This window comes from Scatophagus argus, chromosome 4 (genome assembly GCF_020382885.2).
Source record: "Scatophagus argus isolate fScaArg1 chromosome 4, fScaArg1.pri, whole genome shotgun sequence".
Taxonomy (NCBI): Eukaryota; Metazoa; Chordata; class Actinopteri; family Scatophagidae; genus Scatophagus; species Scatophagus argus.
The window spans coordinates 9029467-9042879 of NC_058496.1; the positions used below are offsets into that span (position 1 = coordinate 9029467).

Genomic DNA, 13413 nt, shown 5'->3' on the forward strand with positions numbered 1-13413 from the left:
TGTGCATAATAACTCTTGTTCAGTTTCCAACCCTATAAAAGGAAAGAAGCCGATTTGAGATTGATTTCAGAGAAATACAACATTACATCTAAATGCCTTTTCCTCAGCCTTCTAAAGTGGTTAAAATGGGCACTTAGTAATTGATGTATGCCTGCATGGAGTAGCAAGATGCTGCTAAAAGCTCTAATCAGTTTGTCTTCTGTCTCCTGTCAGGAGCCTGAGAAGACCTTGGATATTTTTAACATCACGCTGGCAAGGCAGCAGGCTGAAGTAGAGGTAAGCATTCTGTTTCACTGACTGTGCAATGGGCATTTTTACTTTGTGTGCTTACTTTTTACTGTATCTGTAGCTATAAATTGTAAAGACTCCAGTATTTTACAACCAATTCTGTTGTGCTGAACCCTTATGTCTTCAGAATGCTATGTTCCCTGGAAGAATAAGACACAGAAACGATTCACAGTACTTTTCCTTTTTGAGAATGTACTTTATTTCTCTACCAACATATTGCACCACAGCATTACAAGGCTAAGCACACAATAGACAGTGGTAACAGTCAACATCAGCAGATGTATCTAGTGTCAGCCAGTATGCTGGTCTCACTCTACTTATACTTCAAATCTGGTTAGAAATCCTGACATCATTTTCACTTTCCTGTACAGCTCTTTGCCATACACAGCAATTTCACAACACAATATTTCAATTATGGTGTATTGCTAATAAATATTGGCGACCAGCAAAATAACATTTTGTTGTGGATTAATTGCAGATGAAACGTAATGAATTTGTGCTACTTTGATAAATGGTCTCTGCACTGACAAACTGAATAGAGAAACTGTTTTAACTATAGCATTAATGCTGCACACATAATAGTAAGCATTTTACATGCAGTCAGTCTTCATGGAAGGGTAAGATGGTACATTACTCATAAATTATTAAAATTGGAGTTAGAACTTAATTGTTTTTTGTTTTTTTTTTTAAACTTCCCCAGGCGAGTAAGGCAGGCCTGTGTATTTACCGTCCAGGGATGAAGATGGAGGAAGAGGAGTCTCAGGGCTGGTTCAGCTGGATGTGGAATTGGGGAGAAGAAGCTGATTCAAAACCGAAAGAGGTCAAGACTGGAGGTAGGATGTAAAATAATAGACATAAAGATATAGATAAATTGCAAGACATGTGCATAAAAGTTACTAGTTACAGATATGGCAAACAGGACCAGAGTCAAGCTCTCCATTTTTGTTTTAACAGTTTATGGTACGAGTTAATGTTTTTTCCTACTCCACTTAGTCTTTCTGTCCCATTTGTTCCCTCTTGCCCCTTGTCTCTGTCTCAGGTTTTGATGAGCTGTTAACCCCTGCTGAGAAAGCTAAACTCTACACTGCCATTGGATACAGTGAGACTGCTGCTAATCCCAACCTGCCAAAGAATGTGAGTCGCTTCCCTCCTTGACGCCCACCTGTCAGCTATGTGCACCACTCAAACAACATCACCAAGGTCATAATACAAAATACCATATCTGTTATTTCAGTTATGTGCTGTGTTGTCACTTCTTTATAGTTTGAGGACATGAAGGTCAATTTCCACATGGAGAGGTTGTCTGTGTCCATCAAAGACAACAAGGACAAAAATGAAATCATCAGGCTGACCGTGGGAGAGCTCAAGTCCACACTCACACAGAGACCTGGAGCACAAGCCATCAAGTTTGTCCTGTTTTGTTATATTTTGGAGTATCCTCCATGGCTTTATTAGCAATATAATTTAATTTGAGGATAAATGCGATGTGGGCTCATCCTTTTTTCCTCCCAATACTGATAGTATATCTCCTCCTTAGGATCTTATAATGGGTAGCACTGACGTTTAGTGTCTTTTCCTCTTTTTATCAGACTGACAGCCAAGCTTAGTTTGTTTGAAGTCACAGGCCTGGCCAGTAACCGGCCTGCACCGACTCTCCTGTCATCAAGGAAGGCGGCCACAGGAGACGGGACTCCGCTGCTTTGCCTCCTGTTTGAGACCAACCCTCTGGATGAGAGCGCTAACCAACGTCTTCATGTGCAATCACAGCCCTTAGAAATCATCTATGATGCTGTGAGTAGTGTCTGTCAATGTGTCCGCATGAGCATAAATAAACAGTTGAGGGGGCGACATATCAAATGTATTTGTTTGTGTGTCTGCGTAGATAACAGTGAACAGCATGTCGGCGTTCTTCATGCCTCCCGACGACCTGCAGCTGGATGAGCTCACCAACGCAACTCTCATGAAACTGGAGCAATTTAGAGACCGCACAGCCACTGGTTAGTCATACATACGTGTACAAACATCTACTGTATATCAGGAGTTGATTTCAAATCTGCTCTTAACTCTCTGATGAGCAAATATTTACATTCCTCAGTCCCTGCTGTTTTTCCTGTCATTTCCATTTTTACATGTGTTTACACACAGCCTGCATGCCTTATCTACTGAGTACGTTGGATTCTTTTGTTCCTGTTTACTGTTTAAGCTGATCATTTCCTGAGATTATTGGTTGAAGGTTCAAGCTTATTTTTTTCTTACAATCATATGATTCCCTGTCACCTATGTGGGTGCATTCAGTATGTCACCATTATTTTGATATTATATCATACTGAAATGTGCTCAAATCCTGATAAAATTTAATTGCTGGGTGCTGAATCCTAAAGTAGTGAATCATCAGAAAGAAAGAATAGGACAGCTGACTATTTAGTATTGACACATGAATGTTTCAGGCAAGACACCCTTCTTCAGTGTGTATTCGGGCAGATTCACAGTGAATATACATAGGTGAGGTAATTATGAGTGATTTCAACGACAAAGTTCCTCCCAAAAAGGGGAACCAAAAGCTTTTCAAGCACAGAGTCTCATAAGTGTGTCACACTGAAACACAAAACACCAGATGAACACAATCCACAATATACCCACATCGTTACAATCAAGCAAATAAAATCTCCTCATTCAAATAGGAATGGGAGTATCAAGTAAATTTTTTCACTATCTCAGTACCCAAGTAATGTAGTTAACTCAATCAGGCTACGTTCAACTAGTACCTAAATCAGTTCTTATTACAAAAATATGATCATAAACTGACATAAAATGACTTATTTCTATTTCATTATTGCAGTGTAGGTTATTTCACTACATTTTTCACCCTGAGAGGCCATGTATAACTTTATATATTTAAAAAAGCAAAGTTATTTAAATATCGTACATTGCTGGTGATATGTTCATACGTATTACAAACACACTGCAGACTGTAGAGATCAGTGTTGAACTATATTGAGATTTTTTTTTTTCATCATCATTAGAAATGAAATAAAAATAATTCTTGTTATGTAATGAATGTTCACTGTATTTGATCATGAAGTTGATCTGCTGATTTTTGTTTCTGTTCTGGCTCAAATTGATGAATTAATGACATTTTGTCTTTTTAGGTCTGATGTACGTCATTGAAACTCAGAAAATTCTCGACCTGAAGGTGAACCTGATGGCCTCCTATGTCATCATTCCACAGACTGGCTTTTACAACGGCAAACAGAACATCTTGTTGTTGGATCTTGGACATTTCAAGGTCAGAAAGTGCAAAGCTTCACACTAAGCTGAAAATCTGACCCACACAAAGTTGTATACAAAACTTAAACTGGTCCTATTTTTGACCTTGGAGTGCAAATAAATAATTACTCTAATTTCCTTGAAGACACACTGTTTTAGAGTTACAGAATTTGATATTTTTAAATGTGTGAAAACCATTATTTTGTTGTCTCTGCAGATGTCCAGTCAAAGCAGGAAGAATCTGCCTCAGCTGTCAGTGGGCTCCAGCAACATCGAAGACATCATGTCCAGAGCGTACGACAGCTTCGACATACAGCTCAGCAGCCTGCAGTTCCTTTATAGCAAACCAGGTACATACACAACAGAGGATCTCTACTGGGACCCTGTAGAAACTGCAAGGTCACACATGGATATTGTTGGATATAGATATTGTTGGTATTGTTGGTATGTTTTATGGTATTACACAATTCTTACAGAGAAAATGTCAGTAGTTAATTCTTGTAGGCCTGTTGGTGTTATGTGTTGAGGGAAGGGTCATAGTCCATAGTAGTCATAGCTTAAGGTCATAGTTTTTATATTTTTTATTATATTTTTGTTTTGTGTGCGTGTGGAATAAAGAGAAATGTAATGCATTTTCTGTGTGTGATAGATGGCGACTGGAAAATGGCCCGTAAGCAGAAAAAGTCACCGCTCCACATCCTAGAGCCCGTGGATCTAAAAGTCGTTTTCAGCAGGGCAATGGTCGTCAAAGACACACGCATGGCAAAGTAAGTTTGTAGTTTTTATGTCTCTGTGCCATTCTTACTGACCTCTCTTATTTCTGCGGGAATTTCATTAAATTTGACACATCCGCTTGGACTCAAAGATGAACTGATGAGACTTTGGTGGTCAAAGGTCACTGTGACTGATAAAACATGTTTTTGGTCACAGCCCAGAGAATTAATACACAGACAAAATTTCTCCACAAATGTTGACGAGGATAAAACGATGAATCATGTGATGAGATTTGGTGAGATACTGAATTGGTGACACCAGTTTTGGGTGTCCTGAATGAAACTGTGCTGATTCTATAGAACAATGAGCGTTTTTGTGTTTTTGTTTTTGCCTTTGTGTTCTAGGTACAAGATGTCTGGAGAGCTTCCTCTGCTGTCTCTGCGTATTTCTGATGTTAAGCTTCGAAGTGTTCTGGAATTGGTGGAAAGTATCCCATTGCCTGAGAGCAGACCTGCTGGACACGGCACTGCGTCATCCTCCACGACAAAGGTTCAAAACAACAGCACGGTCCAAAGTGTGGCTCCTGGTTACATTTTGTGTGGATCAGATAAATTACATGGAGGAAATAACAAAAAATATTCTGGCCAATTTCAGGAAGAAAAGCAAATTGTTTATTGTTCATCCCACTAAATAAATTGTTTTTGTTGTTATTTGAAATTAGAGTGGAGAAATAAAATAACTTAATACCTGTTGATGAATCGGTTTTCGTTCCTCCCCAGCCGAAGCAGTCGTTCACTCCACAGCTCACTCCCAGAAGACCTCTGAACTTACCTGACCAGCGCTCCTCTGTCATGTTCGAGTCATGTGAGACCATCAGTATCACCTCATTGGGTAATAGCCGTGTTCACCTCACTCTGCATCCCTCATACATCTACACACACACACACACACACACACACACACACACATACATAATGATCACAATGAATTACATGCTCACATTGTGTGTGTACTTACAGTATAACAAATGAGTCATTTTTTTTATTTTTGTCACCACTCAGGGTCAGAGGAAGATTTGTTCTACGATGCTCCGAGCTCTCCCATCAATGATCGACCCTTCTTCCCAGATAATCCCATGCCGCTGCGTTATGCAGACCTAAGCAAAAGAAGTCTTGTCAAGGAAGACTCTCCAAAGAACATGACTAACTTCATCATGACGTTTGAAATCAGTGAGGTATGGGAGGTTGTGTTGAACTAGGTGACAAACGTAGTGTGTTCCAACATCCTAATCTACTTTTTCCATCTAAATGTTATCTTCCTCTGTGTCCTATTTGTTTGTCTAGTTTTCTGTTCAGTTGTGTCGTCTCTCTGGGGGACAGGAAGTCACAGTGCTCCATTTGGACATAGAGGGTCTCGGCACTGAACTAAAACTACGTACCTTTGACATGACTTCGAACACCTACCTAAGAGAGATCTGTCTCAAGTGTCCTGAATACATGGGTCAGTACTCGCTTGCTTTACTGTCTCTGATTGACCTCAATTTTAATTTCAGGAGATTCATCATAACTCAGATGTTGTTGATTGCACACATTCTGTTAAACATTTGTGAATAAAAGTCAGGGTGGTTTTAGCTGCTGTGGTTTTTTATGACATGCTTTGTTTGTGTCGTGATTTAGATTCTGAAGAGAAGCAGGTTCAGCTGATCACCACTCTAGACAACACAGAGGTGGACCTGCTCACTCTGGAGTATATTAAAGTATGTGTGATACCCGACATTAAAATTCACGTCCATTAATGTAGCTTTGTTCCACAAATTGTCAATATGCTGAATGATTATTTTGAAAATGGTGGTAAATTGCTGTTCTTTTTAGGCTGACAAGAATGGCCCTGAATTCAAGACTCAACACAACAATACAGAGCAGCTCATCAAGGTGAGAGAAATATCAACATACGTACATAAAATAGCGTGTTTATTCAGGTTACCATCAGCTATTCGATGCTGGAAGATAATGTGAATCGCATATTTATGATCAAACTTATGTTGACAGTGTTAGAACAAAAGCAATGATACATGGTGAAAAAGGCAAAATTATAAAATAAAAAAATAAAAATATAAAAGCAAATTATAAAGTGCTTCTCTACTAACCACTATTTTTTAAAATTTTGACTTTGCATTCCCAATCAGGTGACCTTCTCCTCCCTGGATGTCCATCTCCATACAGAAGCTCTACTCAACACCATGACCTTCCTCGACAACCTCCTTCCTCCATCCACTAAGAAGGAAGCAGGGCAGGAGGAGCTACCCACCATCCCTGAGGAGGACGAGGCAGAAGCAGAGAGGGAGGGAGAGAAGAAGGAGGAAACTGTTGTAACCAGGAAAAAAAGTAACTGGGCCTGACAAACCCTCTTAAATTTCACTCTACGCTAAGTCATTTTATGTCTTTAGTTAGTAAGTCATCACTGTATGTCTTTAGTTAGTCACATTCTCTTGCTCATCTATTTTTTTTTTACAGGTACGAAGAGTTCAAAGTTTGCAGATGTGGTCAATCTGCATATCAGAGCTGATCTCCGCTGTCTGAAAGTTTTCATTCGCGGACAGAAAGCCAGGATCTCTGAGATTAGCATTGAAGGTATTTGCATTTTTGTGAAAATTGCTTCTGTTGTCTCCATTTCATCAATCATAAACAATGTTGTATATCCACTATCTCACTTTCTCAACCATCCAGGTCTGGTTTCTGAGGTTCTGATGAGGAAAAAGGAGATGGAGGTTCTGGCCAACTTGAAGAGTATTGTGATCCTAGACTGTGACAAAGATGCGTTTTACAAGAAGGTACGGTTAGCAAGTGGCCTTCCTTCACTTTATGCTAATCTAGCTTTTAGACACGCACTTAATGTACTCTTAGCATATCTCTTTGTTCTCTTAACCACTTGTGTTTCTCACATTCCTAAATGTTGGATAAGAATTGTTTCACTGTTTATTCTGATTACTGTTTTCCATATAGCTTTGTTCATGTAAATTCTGCTTTCTTGTTCCTCATTCATTCCTTAGGCTGTATCTATTGCGGATAAGGAGGTGTTTGCCTTCCACATGGTAAACTATACAGATGCAACAGAAGGAGACGCCTACCTGGACATGTCTCAGGTTGACACGTCTGTCACACTGACTGTGGGATGCATCCAGGTCATCTTCCTCAACAAGTTTGTCTCTTCAATATTGGTAAGACTGACACATTCCTGTTACAATCCACAACTTTTAGCTCTTGGTATTGTCCCATTCAGTTCAGCTGTGAGGGATAATGAGGGTAGACGCTGTCATGCATATTTAATGGACAGGATTAAAATTTCATTCCCATGAGAGTATTTCAGTTCTTTTATAAGGTATTGACAGTTGCCATGTAACACATTTTTTGTGTCCCAATCCTTACTCCAGTTAAATTCTCTTCTACACTCTGCTGTTTTCAATCTATCTTCCTCACAGGCATTCATCAATAACTTCCAGGAGGCTAAAGAGGCTCTGGCTGAGGTGACAGTCCAGGCTGCAGAAAAGGCAGCATCAGGTGTGAAGGAGCTGGCAGAGAGGAGCACTCGGATTGCTTTGAACGTCCACTTCAATGCGCCAGTCATTTTCCTGCCCCAGTCCTCTTCTTCCTCCAATGTCATTGTAGCTGACCTTGGTCGGCTGTCTGTCAAGAACCGTTTTGCCAAGCAGCCTTTTAAAAGTGACGCTAAGATCCCACCTGTTGTGGATGTTATGACAGTGAGACTGACCGACCTTAAGATGTACAGGTAAGAAACCAGCAGTCTTTAGGAACTCTGATTAAACAGTGAACTGCAATTAAATGTTTACTTGCTTGAAAAAGTAGTTTTTGCACAGCAGTGAAAATCTGATGAATTGACACATACAATAACTTCTCTCATTACTCTTGTGTAATTGCTGCTTCCAGGACTACATACATAAATGAAGGTTTTCAGGGAGAGACCCAGCTCTTGAAGCCAGTCAGCCTGGACTTGGAAATCCAGAGGAATCTTTCATCCAACTGGTACCACAGCATACCTGACATAGAAATCGCTGCTCATCTTAAGCCCATGAGTGTAAGTAGTGCTGTAAGGAACTACCGGTACTGATTTACAGTTGTTTTATATACTGGGTATATTTTTATTTTCACATTTTATGCAATTCTATCTCTTTTTTTTCTGATTTTTCTTTTCTGAATACACTAAATTAGGGTTTTATTAATGATCTGTCTGTTCCTTCCATCTTGGTGCCACGTTGTCTGTTCTGATATCTGATCTCAAGATTACATAGAGGTCTATGGCAGATATCTAAATGAAAAAACATTTTCCCAGGTATAGTAATGTCAAATCCTGTGCCTGTTCCCAACAGCTGATCCTCAGTCAGGATGACATGACGGTGGTCCTGAGGACTCTGAGTGAAAACCTGTCAGAGAAGTCAGATGTTGTTCAACCTCCAGCTCAACCACCCACCACTGACCCCTCTGATTCTACATCTAACAAGGAGTCACAAGGCTCTGGACCAGGCAGCAGTAAGTCTTGTGTTTATACTTGTTTCTGTTCATGTTTGTCTTGTGGTTTAAGTATAAAAATTTGAGACATTAGGAGCTAATGCACAGATGAGTGTTTTTAAATCAGAGTTTGACAAGTTAAGGTGAGGCATCTGCAGGCTTACCATGGCCAAAAAGATCCTAGAAATCTTATGTCACCTGAAAATGTTTTCTTCAGATGGAAATATTTTAAACAATTGTCAAAAAAAATTGATGTGCTTTTTAAAGATGTGGTTTGTGCTGTGATAATTCTGTAGGTAACACGGTAGTGATAGCTGCTGTTGTGGAGCCCCAGAAAAACAGCAAGCTGAAGAACACACTCAAGCTGGACTTCAAGTTCGACTCGATGACGCTGGTGTTGTACAGCCCTAATGAGAATGTGGTAATCCCCCTCCACACACACACACACACACACACCCACACACCCACACAAACACACACACACACACACCCATTCAAACACAAATAAATACACACACAGAGCACAGTCTAACAGTGTGCATGTCATTATTTAGATACAACTGTTGGATTCACACGATGAGCAGCTGAAGCTGGCAGAGTTTACGCTGGGCACCATCTCCACCTCCGTCCACATGTTCTCTGACAGTTCCATGAAGGCCTCAGTCCGACTGGCTGACTGTCTTCTAGATGACAAGAGACCCAGAGTCAAGATGGTCACCCCGAGGTAATCATCATGCTGGGCAAAATTAAATCTAACACTTGGTTTGGATTTTCTCTTCTTGCTATCTCCCCTCTTCAATCCATTTAACCCACGTCTTCTCCAGGATGATGGCAATGCGTCGTGGTGCAGAACAGAACATGATGGTTGAGGTGAACTACCGTCAGGGCCGTGATGGAACCACTTTGGACACAGTGGTGCAGGATTTGTACCTATGTGCCAGCATGGAGTTCTTGCTCACAGTGGCAGATATCTTTCTCAAGGCCACCCAGCAGGGTTTTGCCCAAGTGCCACAACCTAAGAGCAGTACTGGAGCAGGAGATAAAAAGAACATTAACTCCTCTGTCACATCTAAAGAGTCGAGTGAGTTAACAATATCTCAAAATTTTTATAAAGTTTTATTATGTCTGTAGTAACATATTGGGTCATATACTGTGCATTATAATTTTAAGTCATAGTTGTGGATAGAGTTAAATTAAAATTGAATTTATCTGTCATAGTTTGTATTGGTGTTGCAGTGTGAACTGATTTCCTCTGAAACTCTCTTTGCTGATTAGCTGCCGCTCCAGCCGTGGTGTCAAAGACAGAGATGAATGTTCTGGTGCGAAACCCAGAGATTGTGTTTGTGGCTGACCTGACGCGTGCTGATGCCCCAGCCTTGGTGATGACCACGCAGTGTGAACTATTGATGAAAAGTGGTGCAGAGGGATCACAGATGACTGCTGTTATCAAGGACCTCAAGGTTTGTATTGTGAGGGTAATGTGACCCTGGAAAAACAGAATACAAAAGTTACCTTGCGTGTGACATTTGTGACATTGAGACAGTGTGACATTTCTTTTTTGTTATAGGTAGTGGCTTGTCCCTTCTTGATAGAGAAGAGGAAGAACAATGTGACCACAGTGCTGCAGCCATGTCAGGTGTTTTTCCAGAGCACTCAGTCCCCAACATCCCCTCAGGCTATGGAGGTCTCCATCAATGCTCTCACACTGAAGGTAGTTGTTTCAGTATTTGTACATGTTATGAGTTCATGAATTGAATCAGTGAAAAGCACTTGGCAAAGTAATTGCCTTGTTGTTAGCTAATGTAACATTTTGAAATGAGAATAGTGTAAGTGAATTGACCCTATCTTGAAATGTATCAACTTTGAACTTTGTCTCCTTGCACAGGTGTCTCCAATCATCATTAACACAGTGATCACCATTCAGTCAGCACTGACCCCCACAGCAGAGACCCCTGTAGAGCTGGATAGTCCTGCTCCTGTGGGCCTGTGGGAGAAACAGGGATGGAAAGAGCTCAAACTGTGGTTCCTAGAAGAGGATGGGGACGAAGACACAGCATCGCTGGCCCCTCTGATACCACAAGGAGAGTCATTGCAGGTATTGTGACTCAACTTATAATAGTGCGTGGATGATTGCGTGTTATGGTATCATATCAGCTATGAATTTTTGTTTTGCAGTTTTTATTTTGTTGCTTTTACATCACAAACCTTTTTTCTCTTCTCAGTAGTATTTTACACTGTACACAGAACTAAAAGTGTTCCAGTGTGATGCATAAGAACAGGTTATGTCATTTCACTGACTGTCTATCTCTGCAGGTAGTCATCAAATCGATGTGTCTGACTCTGGAGGCTGGAGTGGGTCATCGTACTATCCCCATGCTTCTGGCTAAGTCGTCCTTTCATGGAGATGTGAAAAACTGGTCAACCCTCATTAACTTACACAGTGAACTCAACCTGGAGGTAACATACACAGGCACTGCATTCATTGCCTAAACTTTGTCCCAGAAGTTTGTGGATGTAAAGGCCACTAAAGTTTTATTGTTTTGTGTTGTGTTTTGCCTTTAGGTTCACTATTACAATGAGGTCATGGGCGTGTGGGAACCACTGCTTGAACCCTTAGAGGATGAGACAAGAGACGGTTTCAGACCGTGGAGACTGGGACTGAAGGTACTCATACATACATACACACATACTTAAATAGACACACATACAGTGTACTCAAATATGTACTCCCACTTTTTACTTTAACCAGATGAAGAAAAAGCCAATGAAGTACTCAGGTTTGTCAGATGAAGTGGATTACAACATCCCAGACTATAAGACAGTCATCGTCATCAACAGTCAAGACCAGCTGAACATCACTCTCTCTAAATGTGGACTGGCCATGCTGAGTAACCTGGGCACAGTAAGGAGAAGAGCTGTAATCATTTTAACAGGAAGTCTGAGGATGCACAGTCATCTGTAACGTTCGTGTTCTTGCCTTTCTCCAGGCATTTGCAGAAGCTGCTAAACAGACAGCTGACTCCCTCCAGGAGGATGAAGCTCCGTTTGTAGTGAAAAACCGCCTGGGCCTGCCTGTTTCCGTCCGCCATAGTGAGATGTTTTGTCCCATTGGCCAGCAGAGCACCAATCTCACTGTCAATCTGCAGGATGGAGAAACACTCAGGATGGACTATTTAACCACTACAAACTCTGACCAGTTCTCAGCCATGACCTCCTTAAGTGGAAAGGACTACTACATACAGCCTAGTGAGTTAACATGTACACACGATTATACTGTGAAAAAGTCAATCATTAGTTGTTGAAATATCACCAAATACACATTACTGTCAACAGTGTTTAGTTATCTCCCTAAAACCAGTACTTATGCAAACTGTTAAAACTGGGCTGACCTCATTTATGTCTTTTTTACATATGAAAAAACTGGTGACAACAATCATCTTTGATGAATCCATCCATGTCATCCATCCGCTGTCCCTGAAAATGCCAAAATCAAATTCATATGAACTGCTCTTATTTACTCTCACCCTTTCCAGCTCCAATGGGCCACACCTCAGCCAGTGTAATCCCCCTGATCAAGGTGGGCAGGGGAATGTACAGTGTAATGCACAAAGACTCAGGAGTCACTCGTTTTCTGGTCTGTCAGATTTACTCTGTGGAGGGCAGCAAGTACATCAAGATCCGCTCTCCTTTCCAGGTACCTCACTGATTATGCTATACATGTTTACATGTTTTTCTACTTAGATTTGTGTTAAAAAGAATTTAGAGTGTATTGTAATAATATTAATTCCACTCTACCTTTAAAATACATTGATCCTCTGAACTTCTTCTGTTAAGCTAATTAAATCTGCGTTAATGTCAACAAGCCCAGAAGTTCATATACAAGGTTGCAATTACAGTATATCAAGACATGAGGGTCCTTCCACTCAGAGAGGTTAAATCATTTTTAAAATAAATGATAATAAGCACCAGTTCCAAGAGCTGGTTATTTATGTAATAAAATTGAATGGTATTACAAATCAAAATGAAATTGAGACAATAAATCTCTATATATTAATTATTTTTCTCTTCTCTTATGCAGATCATCAATCATTTCTCCATCCCTTTCAAAGTTTATGAAGGATCAACATGTCTGGGCACAGCTCTCCCCACTGAAGAGTTCTGTGTGCCTCTGGACTCATATAGGTGAGGGCAAACACAAAATCTCAGTTCGTCATACTCTGTTTGCTGCCTAGCGGACACACAAACACAGAGCGTGCTCATTTACCCATTTCTGCTTTCTGCTGCACCCCTCCCCCCCAGGTCTGAGCTGAGCCTTCAGCCCATAACAGAGGATGACGCTGACCATCAGGGTGAGCAGTTTGAGTGCTCAGAGGGCTTCAGTTACGAAGACATCAGCAACCAGCAGCCTGAGACACGCCTCCATCAGACCTGCCATCGCCGTGGAGATGAGGGCGGTGTGCTCATGGTCAACATCGTGCCAGTAAAAGATGCTGTGACATTCAAACACACTGGAGGCGTTGGGGAGAACTTTGATGTGCCCTTTGTGCTTCACTTGTGGCCTTCCATTCTACTACGCAACCTGCTGCCTTATCCCATCTCCTACAAACTAAAGGTAGGATTT

The 13413-nt window shown here is 40.8% G+C and overlaps 1 protein-coding gene across 2 annotated transcripts in view; it reads left to right on the plus strand.

Annotated features, from left to right (window-relative positions):
• vps13a (vacuolar protein sorting 13 homolog A) overlaps positions 1-13413 on the plus strand; it is a 33713-nt gene that overhangs the window by 5305 nt on the left and 14995 nt on the right. For both annotated transcript variants that reach the window (XM_046387545.1, XM_046387546.1), the window contains exons 14-48: positions 214-276; positions 989-1121; positions 1328-1422; positions 1552-1694; positions 1878-2079; positions 2171-2285; positions 3438-3574; positions 3773-3905; positions 4205-4322; positions 4674-4818; positions 5049-5160; positions 5331-5503; positions 5613-5769; positions 5946-6025; positions 6141-6200; positions 6455-6653; positions 6783-6899; positions 6996-7099; positions 7319-7486; positions 7748-8055; positions 8214-8361; positions 8654-8813; positions 9089-9213; positions 9347-9516; positions 9617-9873; positions 10068-10252; positions 10360-10503; positions 10678-10887; positions 11106-11249; positions 11355-11456; positions 11542-11694; positions 11780-12038; positions 12326-12486; positions 12871-12974; positions 13092-13404. In XM_046387545.1, the coding sequence (XP_046243501.1) occupies positions 214-276; positions 989-1121; positions 1328-1422; positions 1552-1694; positions 1878-2079; positions 2171-2285; positions 3438-3574; positions 3773-3905; positions 4205-4322; positions 4674-4818; positions 5049-5160; positions 5331-5503; positions 5613-5769; positions 5946-6025; positions 6141-6200; positions 6455-6653; positions 6783-6899; positions 6996-7099; positions 7319-7486; positions 7748-8055; positions 8214-8361; positions 8654-8813; positions 9089-9213; positions 9347-9516; positions 9617-9873; positions 10068-10252; positions 10360-10503; positions 10678-10887; positions 11106-11249; positions 11355-11456; positions 11542-11694; positions 11780-12038; positions 12326-12486; positions 12871-12974; positions 13092-13404 (5397 nt within the window). The remainder of the gene's footprint in view (positions 1-213; positions 277-988; positions 1122-1327; positions 1423-1551; positions 1695-1877; positions 2080-2170; positions 2286-3437; positions 3575-3772; positions 3906-4204; positions 4323-4673; positions 4819-5048; positions 5161-5330; positions 5504-5612; positions 5770-5945; positions 6026-6140; positions 6201-6454; positions 6654-6782; positions 6900-6995; positions 7100-7318; positions 7487-7747; positions 8056-8213; positions 8362-8653; positions 8814-9088; positions 9214-9346; positions 9517-9616; positions 9874-10067; positions 10253-10359; positions 10504-10677; positions 10888-11105; positions 11250-11354; positions 11457-11541; positions 11695-11779; positions 12039-12325; positions 12487-12870; positions 12975-13091; positions 13405-13413) is intronic.